This window comes from Momordica charantia (genome assembly GCF_013281855.1).
Source record: "Momordica charantia cultivar OHB3-1 chromosome 5 unlocalized genomic scaffold, Mcharantia_2.0 BLBB01000005.1, whole genome shotgun sequence".
Taxonomy (NCBI): domain Eukaryota; kingdom Viridiplantae; phylum Streptophyta; class Magnoliopsida; order Cucurbitales; family Cucurbitaceae; genus Momordica; species Momordica charantia.
In genome coordinates, this window is record NW_028275163.1 from 23,546,779 (window position 1) to 23,563,815 (window position 17,037).

Consider the following 17,037-nt stretch of genomic DNA (forward strand, 5'->3'; position numbering starts at 1 on the left):
AAATTTAAAAACAAATAGGTATTAAACCAAACCTAGAATTTTAATCTCTAGAATTCGATCAAGATATTCAAATTTGTGTCACAAAGGTAGATTCGAAGAGCAAAACGTACATTGACCAAAATGAACAATTAAAAATTAAGTGATCAAAATGAATAAAATCTAAAAATATAGATACCAAAATAGTATTTAAATCTAGCAATTTTTTTTAAGTACAATGTGTGAGGTGAGAGATCGACCTCTTCGTATTTAAACTTAGCATCTATTATAATAAAATTGGATAATGGATTAAATAATAAGTTTGAAGCATGAGAGGTTTAATTAAGTTTGATTAATTAGAATAAAACCCATATTTTTGTCAGATTATTATAAATGTTAATAATGACAAAGTCAGAAACATTTGGTCAAAGCAAAGCCTAACTCCCAAGCATCAATAAGTAAACCCATATCCTAATGTCCACCGAAACCCCCTTTTTTAATCCTTCAAATAATTAAAAATAACATTAATTAATTTTAAAACTGTCACATATTCCAAAGTTAGAAATCATACTGTACAATTCATTTCATTCTATAACTAATGACAAATCATTAAAAGTAATAATAGAAAAAAAGTTCAACATTTAATTACCATGAAGTTGGCTAATTTTACCCTAAAACTTCAATTTCATCCCACCTTTATGCTTGAATAATTGTTGTAATTTTTATTTTTTTATTAGCGTATGATACATTCACACATCTACTATTTAACATAAAAATATCTCTAAATTCTTTAATTTCAACTCAAATTAGTTAGTAAATCAATATATGAGATATTCGACAAACAATTTTTTAATTTAACGGTGTCGTCTTTTCGACGACCAATATGACCAATATTCGTTCCATTCAAATTCTCATTCCAGATCTATTGGATACACCATATAATACATTTGATAATTTTCCAAATAAAAGCTTAATGAAAAGTAAATTAAAAATTGTAACACTCAAATACAAACAAAATTTGGAACTAAAAAACGTGATTATTTTTTTTTCCTTTAATGGAATAAGAAGAATCCAAACAGCTTGAGACAATTTAGCTATTATTTTATTTGATTCTTGCAATTATTATTATTATTTTTTTGGCCTTTTCAAGATGCTTTCCGACTCTATCACCACAATTTTTTTTTGGACCGAATGCTGGTTTGAATTTTTGAGTCGGGATACATATTAATATTCATAGGCTTCATATCAAAACCAATTGATAATAAGAGAGTAGCCCATATTATTATATGGATCATAACAAATTTAGACTATTTTATCTATCGATAGAGTATATAAATTTAGTTACCAACGATATTTAGATATTTATTAGTTAATACTCATGTTCATGTTGATCATGAATAATAATTTGATAGTTTTTTACTTTCTCGAAAATAAAAAAATATATAATCTTTTAATATTTCTCTGTCAAAATTTAATGATATTCAATAAAAGATAGGAAAATTGGAGTGTGTAGCAAAAATATTTTACGTATTTCAAAATATATTGCATGTTTTTAAGATTTTTAAATATAACACAAATTTTCACTCATATCAGATATTCATATCAGTAGTATATCAGATGTATATCACAAATATATATATAAACAGTCGTATATATTATAAATTTGGGTAAAACTATCCATTTAAAATTGGATCTCTACTTTTTTTTTCTTTGTGATATTAACAACTGTCCCTAACAAGATAGCACGAACCAACAAGGAGGTGAGTATTTTCTTTTAGTTTTGAAACATTAAAATATGAAGCGTGCGAAGAGTGTGAGTTTGTGTGAAGTTGACGCAAAAGCGTGCCAAATTACGCACCTGCGACGAGGCAGCGAAGATTATACTATAAAGTCATAAGAACCCCACAGAGGCCTGCACCAGCACCACCACATACACACAGAGAAAACAAAATCGTTAGAGAGAGAAACGGCCTCTCAGATTTCTTCTCTCTCTTTTTCCCTTTTTCTTTTTCTTTTTACGCTTTTTGTTTTGGTTCAGTGACATTTGTATGTGATGGGGGAGCGCACACACACCAACACCCAGTATTAGGAACAAGAACAAATAGATGCTCTGTTTCACCACAGTTTTCTTTTTTATTCCACTGCAAAACTTTTGAAGTAATCCAACGGACCCAAACAGAGAACACCCACCAAAAAAAGGGGAGCAAAACGGGAAAAAGGAACCCAATGGAGATTGTGAACCATGAAATGAAGCAATCCAAGTTCAGGCGGATTTGTGTGTTCTGTGGAAGTAGCCAAGGCAAGAAGAGAAGCTACCAAGATTCCGCCATTGAACTTGGCAAGGAATTGGTATTCTTTTTTCTTCTTCTTTTTCTTTTTCTTGATCAGCGATTTCCCATTTATCTGGATTGCCCATTTCTCTGTTTCTTTGGCTGAAAATGATTGTTGGGGGTGTGTTGTATTATCTGCTTTGTTGAACATTTCTTCCTACGTGCTTTATGAACTCCATTATTTTGTTTGTTCTTCGTTTTCTATATTCCATGATGCTCGGTTGTGAAGCCTTATGATTGTGCTCACAACGTGTTTGTTATATTGCTCGATCACTTACTTTTTTTAGCTGAAAACTTCTCCAACTTTGAACTTTTCCCTCTTTCATTTCCCACTAGAAACAGAAAATGATCTCACAGTAGGTTCCAGTTTCTGAAACCAAACGAGCATTCAGAAACAATCTGTTGAGAGTTTCTCATTGTTTCCCTTTAGAACTGTCCCATTTCGTGCAGAACTTTGTGTCACTGAGATGATTTTGGGGTGTTGTTCTTTCAAGGTTTCAAGGAACATTGATCTGGTATACGGCGGGGGCAGCATAGGGCTGATGGGTTTGGTGTCACAAGCTGTTCATGATGGTGGTCGGCATGTCATTGGGTATGCCCCATTTTTTAGTTTTCTTTGTTTGGTACCTTTAAGGTTGTTTCTGTTTTTCTTTTTTTTTTTTTTTGGTTTCTTCCCCATTACAATTGTTTTCAACTGACTTTGTCATGTTACTGTTCTTATGCAGGGTCATACCAAAGACACTCATGCCTCGAGAGGTATGTCTGTAACCTAACAGTGTCATAAAGTCTCCAACCTTTTCTCTTCTTATTTTAAAAGAAAGGACCGTTCTGTTTTTTCTTTTATCTGATTTTGCATTTTGTTTTTCTTCTTTATGATACTTTTCCGACTTAGCTCTGCTTTATAGTTTTTTTAATCCTTATTTTTTTATTAGCTTTTTTGTCATCATTTTCCCTCTGTCCTCTCTCTCCATCTCTCTCTCTCTCATTTATTAGTTATTTTTCTTGGGTACATTCTTCTGTGTTCCCATGATAACACCTGCCCCACTGTAGTTAGAAACTTGTCATTAAAATTTTAACTTGTGTTCTTCACTTCAAACCCTTAATTTTTTATTCATATCATGACAAACAACTACAAAAACTAGGAGACTATAACTAGATCAAAAGTTTTTGGATTTAATAAGCCCTTCTTTTCCTGCAAACCCATCATTTATTCTCTCTAGAGGAGGCTTCAAAACTCTCTCGCTCTCTCTCTCTCTGACCTTTTTATTCCATGGGTTTCCTTTTACAGCTAACTGGTGAAACAGTAGGGGAAGTGAAGGCAGTGGCAGATATGCACCAAAGGAAGGCAGAGATGGCAAAGCATTCAGATGCTTTCATTGCCTTGCCAGGTGAGTGAGAATATAAAGTCTGCACTTGCACATCACATTTCCCACTTGCACTTCAAATTCTTAACCATAATCTCAATCATCAAACAAAGTGCCCATCACCTCCTTTTGCTTTTACTCATTTTGGCATTCAACATTGACCAAAGCCCCCATCAATAATATCTCTTCCAAAACTTCCCCCTTTTCCCCCTCCCTCTTTTTTTCTTCTTACTTGACTGTTAAGTTACTATCATGGCATCTCAAAAACAAAAAGAAAAAATCAATTGGGCTATCTCTTATCTGACAGTCGGTCAAAGCTTCAAAAAGCCATCCTCCTCTTTTTCTTCCTTTTGTTCCCTACTGTAAAAAAAAAACTAAAACAAAAAATAAAAATAAAAATAGAATAATTCATTCAATCGTCATTTTATTCTCTTTTTTTCTTGTATTAACACACTATGGTTTTTGCTTTCGGTGCCTGTCTGTCTAGCCTCCAAATATCTCGGCCTTCCAGATAACTTTTTTAAACCAAACTTTGTCATCTTCTGCATTAATGGCGCTGTGCATTTATAGCAGCTGTGGGCAGCCATCTTCTTCTTACACATATGATTAATGAAAATGCATCATTGACCCATCAATATCACACTGAAAAAGAGAGTTTCTTGAAGAATATCATCTCTAGGGCAGCTATGTTTTATCCAAAATCAATAGCTTCAACAGCTCTGCCCCTGTCATGTATAGAGGAAAGGACAACTTTGACTCACTTTGCTCAAACGGCTTTTGCTAACTATGGGGAATAATAATGTCCCCTCTTTGATAACTTTTATCCCCCAATTGATTCTTGAAGATTTCAAAACATTTGACTCCTTACTATTATAGCGTTCACAGCTGCATTTTCAAACAAGTCCCCTTCTAATGTTTCTTATCCCAAAAAAAAAAATTAATAATAATAATAATAATAAACAAACCCCTCCTACTTCATGTGAAAAATCACACAAATCAGCCAACTTTTGTTCAACGAGTATTGTCATCTCATGTCATCATTTAATCGACGAAGGATTATATAGAATCATACTTCAAAGTTCATAGATCCAATTAAATTTTTGTAAAGTTAAGGATGAAATGGACACAAACATAGAATTTAAAGAACTAAATTCATAGTTTTATTGAAAAGGGCTAAAAAAACATCATGTTAAGAGTAGTTGTCCTAACAATTATACATCATTTTGCACCTGCAATATTGGCAGTTAATTAGAACATAGAAAGAAGTTGATGATCTGTTGAATGTTTCTTTCAATCTTGAATGCATTTAGGTGGCTATGGGACTCTGGAAGAACTGCTTGAAGTTATAACCTGGGCCCAGCTTGGAATCCATGACAAGCCAGTCTGTGTTTTCTTCTTCTGTTTTGTTGCGACATTCCATCTTTTTAGCCTTACTATTGCCTGTGTGTGATTGATTAGCTCTGATAATGACTGAATTTGAACAAATGAACGCTAAACTGCAGGTGGGGCTATTGAATGTTGATGGATACTACAATTCATTACTCTCATTTATTGATAAAGCTGTGGAGGAGGGATTCGTCAGTCCAAGTGCTCGTCAAATTATCGTATCTGCACCATCGGCAAAGGAGCTAGTGAAGAAGTTGGAGGTATCATAATATGTCGATCTTATAATTAAGTTCATAATAATCAATTTTTTTAAAATTTTCGTGATAAACATATGAAATAAATATATGTTTTAGTCTCGGATGTTCGTATGTTTTTCAATTTCATTCTTCTTGTTTAGAACTTTCAATTTAGTCCCTTATATTTAACATTTTTCAATTATATCATTCTCATTGGTGAATATTAAAATTAGCTGATAATAAAGCATACATGATTTTATAACCACTGAATTGGCAGGAATTTACTTGTGTAAATATTTGTCTAACACATTAAGTATCATGTCACGTAAACTTTATCATCACTCAATTTTAACGTTCAAGACAAAAATGGTATAATTGAAAAATGTTAAAAAAAAAAAAAAAAAAAAAAACTACCTTAAGATTTTCAAACAGTAAGAACTCACTGGAAAAAACATGAAGTCACAGACACAAGGGACTAAAACACATTTAGCCCGAAAATATGATACCAAATATCTTGTTCTTGATGGTATACGAAAAGAGTTAGTCGTAAGAGAACCTAATCCAATCCTTCCTTTCTTTGTTCACCTTTTTGTTGGCTGTTGTGTGTAGGAGTATGTCCCCTGCCATGAAAGAGTTGCTTCAAAGCTGAGTTGGGAGATAGAGCAGCTTGGCTACCCTCAAAATTGTGATATTTCCAGATGATTTTTTGAAGATGGTGAAGAATTTTTGCAAATGGAGGAGGCTAATATGAAGTATATCTACTATTTCCTGTTTTGTGGAGGAATTGTTCTTTTTTTTGTAAATTTACTCCATTTCAATGTCAATATATGAAGTTTCTACATTTAATTGTTGAAACTTTATATCTTTCAAAGCTGTAAGTATAGGATTCTCTGATGAAATTACCATCTTCAGTGTGGCAACTTATATATATATTTTGTTCCTTTGGGCTGCTTTCATTTCTTTTATTTTCTCTTTACAGATAATTTCAATATATAAACACGTAATTACTTGGCTGAGATTTTAAAAATTATGAATTTTTAAACAGTGATTTTAATGTGAACTATGATATTAATTTTTACAAAATTATTCTCCATCACAATGTTCAATCCCAAACCTCCCTGGCCCACATTGTTTAAAAGTAACTTTTAGTTTAACAGGAAAATTCGAAATTTTCGACCTTCGATTAAGGGATCTTTGCACGTTTGTAGTGATAATCTTGAGAGATATTTAATTTTTTATTTTGATGGTATGTTTAGATTAGGTAGGGAATAAATGATTGAAACTTTAGTTTGTATTTCTTTATATATATAAATTTGTGTGAATCAATGAATTTATAGTCTAGGATAAATAAATTCACTCACATTCTACAAAACTACAGACAGGTCAATTATATTCCCTCTATGAACTAACTCTCAACTACTCACTGACCCACATCACCATTTTCATTATTTTGATCACTCACAGATGAAGTCTGTTCCTTTATATCACCTGGCTTTGGGATGCAAGGCTGTGATTTTCTTCTGAAACCCAGTTTTTTGGGAAGAAGGCTCCAACTTTTCTTCGTCTTAACCAGTTTTTCGAGCTCCATTTTCATGCCTAGACACTCCCGTTCAAGCTCCAAAACTCTATCTTTTACATCATGGTCGCCCCCTTCTTTGTCTTGCTCGGCAGAGTCCATTGGCCGAGAACAATCGTTCTTGGGGAGTCCAAGATTTCCATTCGGATGTTGCGAGTTCTCGAGGTTGTCAGAAACAAAGAACCAACCTGAGATTGATGTGCGGAGGCGAAGCTGCTCGAAGAAAAGGACTTGGACGATTACTCGAAGCGGTAGCCTCTCGTTCTGAGCTGCGTGCGTGCTGGCTTCTAAAGAGAGCTTCTGGCAATTCATCAATCTGCACAGTTGCTCCCTCTCTATATCTGAAAGCCAAGGATGGGCCTGCACAAGTTGCAAGGTTTCAGAACCAAACACCACAGTATATAAATCTATGACCTGTGATTGGATGAGTAACTAATTTAGTAAGCTCTACACTCATATTTCTCATTTGCTAATATCACCATTGATCAGTACTTTTTTTCTATGTTCTGTATCTACCAGCTAAACCAGATTACAGGTTAAGGAAATGAATCTTGAAACCTCAGGATTTCCATATCAGAATCATGATGATCAACTAGATGAAAAAGCAATAGATCACATGCCTGATACAATTGGAGAAAGAAAATCTTACTTTTAGGTACACATCGATGGCATGGTAAATTCCATCATCCAATGGCCTGGCATAATCAGGGATCACAGCAGCAAGTGCCTGAAATTTCGGCAGCTTCAGGTTAACATCGGGAGCGACCTCTGCAAGATATCCATCCACCAGACTTGCCACCATTGTCATCGGAGTCAGCATATCCGTTCCACTGACCAACTGTCCCTCTTCAACTATGCAAGGAGAAGATGCAGTTGCAGAATGGTATGAGGACATGAAATGGTCAAGAATTCTCTGGATGCAGTCTATGTCATAAAGAGTCTCCACTGTATATCCCATGTTGGGTATGAGGAGATCTCCAAGCAGAGCTTGGTCCAATTGACTGCCTATTTTTTTCTCTAAAACTTCCCTACATGATGGACTAGCATGCAATATCATAGCAGTTCTGAGAAGCCTAAGCAGGAAATTGGTGGTGGTGACACCCTTCACATTCGGGAGCAAGCCCACAATCTCCTCGAGTAGGACCCTTTGATCTGCCTCGGAGTTTGTCGAAACGGCCGTTCCTGAGCCAACATGGTTCAAATCATTGAAGCTTAATTGATTGTTTATCAAGGGGATGTTCTTCTTAGTATAATGTATTAATGATGCAGCTATACTCTCCGCCTTCAATCCTTTAGCTTCAACAGACAAAATCAAAAGCTTGTATAGGGGAAATCTAAGAAATGACACATCTTCATACCACCAATCATCACCGGTAGGCTGTGGCTTCGTCGTCGAAGATATCCCATTCCATAGAACGGTTCCTTTGGGGCTTTGGATGTTCTCCTGTCCCCTCACCGGCCAGTTGAACAACTGTGGATCTGCACAAGCTTTGACAGCCAAGGAATCGATACATCTCGACACGATATGAACCTCCTCTGCATATGATCCTACTTCTTCACAAGTCTCAAGAGCTTTTATGGTATCCGTCCAGTTGCCAAAGACTTCGTTAAGGAAAATCTCTGTTTGAGTAACTAAGTTCCCTTCTCCATAGGCTTCAGTCATTTGCAGGTACTCTGCTGCACATCTAAGGCTGACTATGTTTAAAGAAGTGAGCTCTATTTTCACACCATAGCAGAATTTAGCAATGAGTTCAAAAGCTTTAGCTCCACCAGGAATATCATGAAGTTGCAGGACACAACCGGATCCATCCTCACTGGGAAGCTGCTCTATAAGCTTCTCTAGAAACCCACTTTTAGAAAGCAAAGGAAACTGCAGTAAATGCCATAAATGGAGATTAAGAAACTATAAATCCTTCACCATGAAACTTGCAATCCGATCAAACCAAAGATAGAAAGAGAGACATAAAACTGAAACAAAACCAAAACAAACGGACCTTATGAAGATGGAAAGACATATCTCCAATTTCCACCGCCACATCGCTGGGCAGCCCACTGGAGCAAATCCTGAGGGAAAAAGAGAGAATCGAATCGAATCGAATCAAATCAAATCAAATCAAATCTAATCAATAGAAAAAGGGTAACCCAGATGCTAAATTTGAATGAAGATGAGAAAAAAGGGGGTACCAGGTCTGGCCTTCGCGATGGAATGCTTCGGATTTGATGCCCAGTTTCATAGTTGCCATGATGGTGAGAAGATGAAGAAAAATGGGGAAAATGGGAGAGAAAGAGAAGGAGAGGAGGGATTGTAAGAAAATGGGAGAGATTGAGAATAGCCATGACAATTCCTTGATAAGCGTAAAGTGAAAATGGAGGTCGCGATTCTTAAGCAAGAACTAAAAGAGTGAAAATGGAGAGCAGAGCGCTTCCAATGCCGATTTCTTACATATTTCCGCTTTTTCAGACTCGTCTCCATTTTTGTAAATAAATAAAATATATATAGATTTTTTTTTTTTGAGAATATTTGTTTTTTTTCTTTGTGTTTTTTTGTATTCTTTTAACTTGAATGTTTTATTTGTTTATTATTATTGTTAAACGTTGCTTAAATGTATTTCGTATGAAACTTAATATATTAAATTTTTCTTTAAATAAAACATACCAAATTTTATTTTATGAACTATCATTCACTAGACTCTACCAATCGATCTCTCCAAACCAGTTATATAAAATATTTAAAAAAAAAATTAAAATTTTAAAAGAAAAATGGTTGAGAAGACATGAAACTTATCCAAAATTAAAAAATGATCTACCATTATACAATGTAGGTTTAAGAGACATATTCCACTGTTTTATTATTTGCCTGATTTTTTTATCCAATTTATTTTGTTTTTGTTTTCTTTCTTTTTACTTTTTTAAGGATTTTTTTTTCTTTTAAATGGGATGCATCTATGTTTTATTTTATTTTTATTTTTATTATCTTTTTTTAAACTTTACCTAAATACATCTCTTAAAAATAGTTTTGCAGCTAATGCAATCAATTTTTTTAAAATACAATATAAGACTGTATAAAACCAGTTTTTAAAAATATAGTTTACCTTTACAAAATATATATATATATATATATATATAGTTTACCATGTATTTTTCAGATAAGTTGTACACCCCCACAAAGTAAATCTCAAAATTTTTAAAAATATTTTTTAAAAAAACTAAAATTTTAAAATAAATATTATCATATTATAAGAAAAACATTTAACTTTAACAGTTGAGAAGACTTTAATTGTTCTTGATTGCTATTTTTCTTGTTATTATTATAAAAATCACATTAATATTTTAATATTTGTTTGAAATATTTGATAAGTTTCAAGTAACATTATTTTTTTAACGATAATGTTTACAATAACATTTTAGTTTTGTACAATTTTAATTATTTTGAGGAGAATGATTCAATAAGGTCTACAAATTATTTGAAAGATAGATCATAAAATAAAATTAATTAATTATATTATTTTCTTTTTTAAACATAGATGCAGTTGAAAGAATAAAAACCTATCTCGAAACAAAGAAAAAAGAAAACAAAACGAATGCAGTGAGGCAAATTAAAAAATTAAAATTAAAAGAAAAATCTATTACCTGGTTTTCATAAATACTTTTAAAAGAACTTGTTTTTTCTAATTTTTTTTTCTTTCTAAAAAGGTCTACTGTTTCGAAAAGTCCGCCTGCGGTGACCATGGTGGAGCTGGCTTTCATCGAGATTTACGACATGTCGGCTTTAAATCCTGAATAATTTTAGGCTAAATTGCGAAAAAAAAAAAAAAAAGAAGTTGGCGACTTTTCATTAACATTTAAAAAACAATAAATATTTTGAAAAAAAAATGTTAATGTGACATAATCTGACTCAGACTAGTTAACCACACATACATCCTCATTTCTTTATTGTCTATTGTGTGTTTCGATTCTAAAAAGTAGTAACTATATTGAATAATCAATGGAACGATTATGTTTCACTATTGCCACTTTTACGATGGTTACACATATAGATTAAAACGAATAATATCATTTTCATACATTTAATAATCTATTGTGGTAATCACATCGAACATACTTGCTATCCATCTTAAATCGAACCTTCTCACCTTCACTTGGAAGGTTAATTTGGCAATATATTATTTTAAAAATTAATAAAAATGGTCAATATGAGTAGTGTCTACCCCTCTTGAAGCAGGAGATATAATTCTCCAACCCACATTGGTTATAAATTATAATCACAAAAGAAATATTTATAAACTATAATTATAACCATTAGTTATAATGGCTTGAAACTAGATTTACCCAACAAAACTCATGATTACAAAATAATCTAGTGAATAAAATCATGGAAATAAATGAAGATATGGGAGTTTCCAGAATTGTCCTTCGTTGAAATATAATATCAACTCTTAACTGTTAATATATTCTAATCAACAATACAAGTTCAAAATCATTCCCACACCCTATTTGCATAGATTTCAAATGAATTCTTGGATCATTTGGATTCTAAACTCAGAACAAAAGAGTAATACCCAAGTTCCATTTTTCTAAAAAGGTAAAAACAGTAAACACTGCTGTACGGGCTAAACTTCTACACAGCACTTAATTCATTAAAACAGGGTTACAGGTTCATTACCTTTTTCTCATTGCTTTGCTTGCGCCTAAAAGTGGGGAGTGATAATGCAGCTCAATATTTTTGCTTCCTCTACCAAAGATTCCCATGCCAGTTGAAACTTGATGAGAATCTGACTACCAATCCATTCCTCAGAATTGAAATATGAGAACCAGCCAAAGCCTTGAACTCACACCAGAATCACTGTCTTTCCCTGAGGTTTGTTCAGTTGGAAAAGCAAGAGAGAGTCAACGATTTCTCATGGAGATTGCAGAAACTCCTCTCCTCCAAAGTCCAGTCCAGACCAAACCTTTCATTGTTTGCAGACAACAAAGAGAAACCTACAAAAGCAAAAAATAAAAAATAAAAACCCGCAATGACTGTTTTAGACTAGTACTTCCCATCACAATCCACAACCAGCAAATTTAGTTCAAGACATCTTACTATTCGAATTTGATGTTAGTATTCTTTGGGGTGTTTGTTGACTAGCTCTATTGAGAGCCACACTGCAACTTCTCAGTCTCTAGCTTTCGTTTTAAGACATCCACTTGTTCACGGAGAACAATATTTTCCTGAAAATTTTGATATGGGAGAAAACCATGCACATACCAGGCCGAAATTTCAGTTTTGGACTCAAAGTGAAACAATTTCTTAGAATGGATAAAATGCAGATCTTCTCAAGTCGTTACTTGGTTTATCGAAGGAAAGATTAAAGTGAGAGCTTATTACTTAGTTACATACTCAGAAACCATAAGTTATATGGGGAAGTTACCTCTTGCATCTTCTTCAACTTCTGATTGATTCTAGTAGCATCCCCCACCTTCTCAAAAGATTCATTAAGCTGCCAAGTAGAATTGTACTTGATCAGTGGTCAAATTGAAAGACATACGACTTACTACTCTTCTGAGAGAACGCATGCCACTTATGGAGTTTGTTAAATCATCAGTACATCTCTAAATTCAAATGTTTATTCTAGTTGATTGAGATAATATTTAGTCCTTTGCATATATTTTTAACACTCCTCTCCTCTCATAGATTCAGATATTAGTATGAGATCCAACAAGTAACTATCAATATAAATTGGGAAGGAAATCACCTTTACAAGGTTTGAACACAAGACTTCATGTTCTAATATCATGTTTGATTTACTTCAAACCCAAAAGAACAACATCGTATCACGCCAAATAAGAGACCAACAATATTGGTAAGAATTCATCGTTCATACTGCCAAGAAAATAACAGACAGTTCCTCGTTCAATAAAAAAGCGTTCCTCATACTCTGCGTTTAGCAAGTTATTTGCCGTGTGGCAATGAAAGATGTTTTGAATCTTTTGATTGGTAAGCCGTAAATCGTAGGAGCAGGGCAGCAAAAAGGATAGACAAAATTCAAGCATACGCCCAAGCAATTGCACAAATATAATCTCAATGTCAATGCAATGAGGAAAAAACTCCTTTGAATTCGTCTATTTTCGTGATAACTTAACCCTAGAGATACTGACCTTCTTGAGCTCACTATTACATTTATTTGCTATATCAAGTTGATTGTCGTACAAACGACGCCATTCTGCAGATTCGTCCATCGCCTCCCTGTTCGCGAGGTCGAATTGCCTCCTACACAATTTCATAAGGAGAAATATCAGTTGCCATTGCCAATCCAACCGATAATCTCACTGCATTTTACATTTCAAGTTCCGAGTAGGCAGATTCAGGTGACTTGAAACAATTTAGGATAACTTCACACAAATTTCCGTAATAAGGACCTAAAAACTGATGGAAAAGGAAAATCCAGACCTAAGCAGTTCGGATTCGTCAGAGGACATGGAGTAGTCGATGGTCCAAAGCCTCATGTACACCGCGAACCCGAAGAACATCGCCACCGCCAGACCAATCAAGATTCTCTTCCGATCTCTCCCCATGAGCCCTCTCTCCGTCTTTCTGAGCGTATCGCCGCTGCCAATGGCCGATGAAATGGACGGCGACAAACTCGAGGTGGATGCCGGCGGGAAAGTCCCTCTGGAAACGGAGATTATCGCGCGGTTAGCCCATTATGATGAGGCCCACTATCTCTGGGAACCAAGCAAAGTTACGATCTCGGCCCATTAAGGCCCAGTTTTCAATATTATTCCATCATTAAAATACTATTTCGATGCTTTTTAGTTCATTTTGGTTTTCTATTTTAACTATAGTTCATTTCAATTCTTTTGGTTTTAGAATTTTTTGTTGTACCTGTTTGAATTTTTAAAAGTGACTATTTTGTTTTATTTTCTAAATTTTAATACAAATTGTACACATCACGGAAACCATTTAATATAAAATTATTCTTACATTTCAAGAAATATATAGTGTAGTGTCGTGTTGAAGTTTGTGATGGATAAAAATGTGATTAAAAATAAAATTAAGGGACAAAAATAGCCACTTTTAAAAATACAGACATCAAAATGAACATTTTTTAAGTATAATAACTAAAATGAACCAAATTTGAAAAAGTTTGAAGTATAGGGGCAAAATGGTATTTTCACGTATCTTATAACATTAGTTATTTTTTAAATTTAATATGTTAATATAATTATTTTAAAAAATAGTTTTCCAATCAAAGTTATTAGGAACAAAACCTCCCAATTTTCACTATATGATATTGTCTATTTTTTACTTGAATTTCATAGTTTTACTTTTGGTTTCGCCTAAACCATATAAAGATATTGTTTCTCATTCGTATACCATGAATTTTAATTTTTTTCTAGTCAACACAACCATTGATTACATTCACAATAGAAATATTTAAAAATATCTACGATCAATTATTAATATGAAATATAAAAATAGATTCAAACTCTGTGTTGATCATTGTATTACTCAATCTAAATCTCGATAATAGAAATCCATAGTATAAGCTACACAACATCGATTAAAAAATATAAATATATATAGCAATTTATTAGGTAGCTAATCAACTCCAACCCTTTTTTTATTATTTTAAGTAATTTTACAAATTCTCACCAACTTTTTTTTCTTTTTTCTTTTCTTTAACTACGGGATAGATATGATTCCTTTAAAAAATTGCCTTTACCTTTGATTTGGATTGTGCTATTATTTTCCCTTTTTTTCTTTTTCTTTTCAAACTTTTTTACTATATTTAATAAATGATATTATGGTTTAAATAAATGGTACAGATTAATTTCTTGGGTTGATGTCAAACGTTCAAATTTTAAAAAATATATATATATAGTTAAGATTCAAATCTTCGATCTTCAACAGAGTTACCAATTTCTTAATCAATTAAATTTTTTTAGGGGACAATTTAAAAAGAAAAATATAAAAGATAATTAGGTGGGCAAATCAAAAAATTTTTAAAAACTATTATATTCTCTTCAAACAACATATTGGAAAATTTGCGTGTAGTGATTAAATTATTAAAAGAATCACTATCAAACATTATCAAATATGCCCCACGCCCAATCTCTATTGCATTTTCAACCAACTTTATCGTTTTTCTCATAGTCATAAAGTTTTTATATATACTATGATGTGACTTATAATGCATATGCATGTACAATCTCGATTATTCACGACCACATAATAGAAGAACAACAATCTAAATTGAACAATTTCAAAAACGTTTCGAGGGACGCCTTTAATACAAATTCACAGTCAATTGTCTCCACGGTTGCATCACTGACCAACCGTGCCAATTCATGCACCACCAAATTATTTATTAATTCTTACCACCAAATTATTTACTAATTCTTACTCTGGTTATGACCCGATTCAATTATGTTCATGCTCTTTAGTCAAATTAATTGCTGAAAATGAATATTTAACTTAATTCCTGAGATTAATGTATGTGTTTTGATTAAATAACTGTTTTTACCATAAAAGTTCGATTAAAAACAATAAGATCTCACATTAACACTCAAATATGGATTTTGCAAAAAAAAAAAAAAAGTTAACACTTTGAAGGTTTTGTCAGTACATAATGCGAGTTAATCTCCAGTAGAACTCTATTCAAGTTTGCGTACCTTTTCCTTTCTATTTAATGGTATTTATAAGGAATTTAGATAACCATTGGTGTAGAGAATTCAAATCCACGGTTATCTCCGACATTTCAAGCGTGAAGTACGCATGGGGGGAGGAGGGGGAGTACGATTGCACAGTTATCCGTTCGAACTCGAATTGGGTTTAGAGATAAACGGTTGAGTTCGGTAATTTCATCGCACCGAATTGGTTTCCGAATTCTCACCTTACAAGGTTCGTACACGTGACTTGTTGATCGAACTGTCAATGACATGTTCCTCAGACAAGATTTCGCCTCTATCAAACATATACTTTCTTCACGTAATAGTAAAACACTGGTCTATTTCTCTAAATTTTCGACCGACACAATATAATGTTTCGAATTCTGAATTACTTTTATTGACAATAGACTTTTTACCTGTAAAGAAAAATTTTTCAAAAATAAAATAAACGAATAACCACATATTCAAGGTTTGTTTTATAATGTAGATTCATTGAATCCATTTTTTACTTTTTTGAAAAAAAATGTATTTGCCAATTATTCTCGTTATCCTTCTTTTTTACTTTTTCCCCACTTTTTACTGTCTTGGATTGCTTTTCCCGTGTCTCAAATCTGTATACGGATTCTTATTCGGGGCAGGAGTATCTTATTCCACTAGTAGAATAATATTCTGGCTGCTTCCAATCGCGGACCATTTTCCATGGCCCCTCTATTTATATATATTTTTTATATTAATTTGGTGCCAAAATTTCAAATTTCACCGACAATAAGGACAATTGAGGCTCCACTCTCGAGACAGAAAAAAAAATGTGAGAATAAAGAGTACGCGTGGGTTACAACTTTAAAAATTATATTTGAAAATTATAACAAAAAAAATTATATATATATATATATATATTTATTTATTTAAAAAGATATTTTTGTTTTTAGGTTAAAATATGTTTATAGTTCAACTACTTTCGAATATTTAAATTTAGTTAATATATTTTCAATAAATTTTAAAATTAGTATACGTTGTTAGTTTGAAATTAATTTTTATCTGATTTGGTAAAAACAGAGTAATAACTTTTGTTTAGACTAGATGGGAATATGTTATCGATAAAACTTACTTGAAATAAGGCATAATTTTGAACTCTAAATTTTTTATTTTCATAGAAAAGTGGGTTATAGAGATAAAATATTCATTATATTACATCAGACCAAAATTAGATTGAAAAGAGCCAGCCAAACAATAATGTTTGATATGATTTACTTTCATCGTAACTTCATATACCAAAATTTGGTCTTTTGACCACTAAAAATATTTAGTTTTTTTTTTTGGTTCGTAGGTTAACTCAAAGGTAGATGGCAAAAAAAAAAAACGTCATTTTTTCACGTATGTGTTAAGGATACCTGTTAAAAAGGTGAAATGTATAAACAGAGATTTGCCAACATCTAATTTGTACCTACTGAATATTAAAGTACTATCGATCTAGTCCAAATTCGTGTTGGGACCCGAGATATAAAATGGAGGTACAA

At 32.8% G+C, this 17,037-nt stretch overlaps 3 protein-coding genes across 4 annotated transcripts; 1 reads left to right on the forward strand and 2 right to left on the reverse strand.

The window, feature by feature from the left end:
- The first annotated feature begins 1,880 nt into the window (after window positions 1-1,880).
- LOG3 (lysine decarboxylase family protein) lies at window positions 1,881-6,248 on the forward strand. Its single transcript, XM_022289953.2, has 7 exons — window positions 1,881-2,325; window positions 2,801-2,898; window positions 3,032-3,062; window positions 3,595-3,694; window positions 4,981-5,051; window positions 5,173-5,316; window positions 5,902-6,248. The coding sequence occupies exons 1-7, from the start codon at window positions 2,203-2,205 to the stop codon at window positions 5,992-5,994; spliced, it is 660 nt and encodes a 219-aa protein (XP_022145645.1). The 5' UTR covers window positions 1,881-2,202; the 3' UTR covers window positions 5,995-6,248.
- A 317-nt stretch (window positions 6,249-6,565) lies between these two features.
- Window positions 6,566-9,348, reverse strand: LOC111015142 (Phototropic-responsive NPH3 family protein). Its single transcript, XM_022290075.2, has 4 exons — window positions 9,053-9,348; window positions 8,863-8,932; window positions 7,518-8,738; window positions 6,566-7,228 (listed from the first exon to the last, which is right to left on the reverse strand). The coding sequence occupies exons 1-4, from the start codon at window positions 9,109-9,111 to the stop codon at window positions 6,713-6,715; spliced, it is 1,866 nt and encodes a 621-aa protein (XP_022145767.1). The 5' UTR covers window positions 9,112-9,348; the 3' UTR covers window positions 6,566-6,712.
- A 1,917-nt stretch (window positions 9,349-11,265) lies between these two features.
- LOC111014949 (acyl-CoA-binding domain protein) lies at window positions 11,266-13,534 on the reverse strand. Of its 2 annotated transcripts, XM_022289828.2 has the most exons (5): window positions 13,299-13,534; window positions 13,007-13,118; window positions 12,280-12,348; window positions 11,952-12,079; window positions 11,266-11,848 (listed from the first exon to the last, which is right to left on the reverse strand). In XM_022289828.2, exons 1-4 carry the CDS (start codon window positions 13,421-13,423, stop codon window positions 11,999-12,001), a joined length of 387 nt encoding a protein of 128 aa, XP_022145520.1. In that variant the 5' UTR covers window positions 13,424-13,534; the 3' UTR covers window positions 11,266-11,848; window positions 11,952-11,998. The 2 variants fall into 2 exon arrangements, with proteins under 2 accessions (XP_022145520.1, XP_087979829.1); XM_088123703.1 differs by lacking the exon at window positions 11,952-12,079.
- Between the last annotated feature and the right edge of the window lie 3,503 nt (window positions 13,535-17,037).

Excerpts from the sequence above, each read along its gene's own strand:
- LOC111015142 (XM_022290075.2), bottom strand. The coding sequence starts at position 9,111 with ATGGCAACTATGAAACTGGGCATCAAATCCGAAGCATTCCATCGCGAA. Across the intron at positions 8,933-9,052 it reads CATCGCGAAGGCCAGACCTG|GATTTGCTCCAGTGGGCTGC; the intron begins GTACCCCCTTTT and ends TTTTTCCCTCAG. Across the intron at positions 7,229-7,517 it reads CCATCGATGTGTACCTAAAA|GCCCATCCTTGGCTTTCAGA; the intron begins GTAAGATTTTCT and ends CAACTTGTGCAG.
- LOG3 (XM_022289953.2), top strand. The coding sequence starts at position 2,203 with ATGGAGATTGTGAACCATGAAATGAAGCAATCCAAGTTCAGGCGGATT. Across the intron at positions 2,326-2,800 it reads TTGAACTTGGCAAGGAATTG|GTTTCAAGGAACATTGATCT; the intron begins GTATTCTTTTTT and ends TGTTCTTTCAAG. Across the intron at positions 5,052-5,172 it reads TTGGAATCCATGACAAGCCA|GTGGGGCTATTGAATGTTGA; the intron begins GTCTGTGTTTTC and ends GCTAAACTGCAG.
- LOC111014949 (XM_088123703.1), bottom strand. The coding sequence starts at position 13,423 with ATGGGGAGAGATCGGAAGAGAATCTTGATTGGTCTGGCGGTGGCGATG. Across the intron at positions 13,119-13,298 it reads GACGAATCCGAACTGCTTAG|GAGGCAATTCGACCTCGCGA; the intron begins GTCTGGATTTTC and ends GAAATTGTGTAG. Across the intron at positions 11,849-12,279 it reads AGTTGAAGAAGATGCAAGAG|GTTTCTCTTTGTTGTCTGCA; the intron begins GTAACTTCCCCA and ends TTGCTTTTGTAG.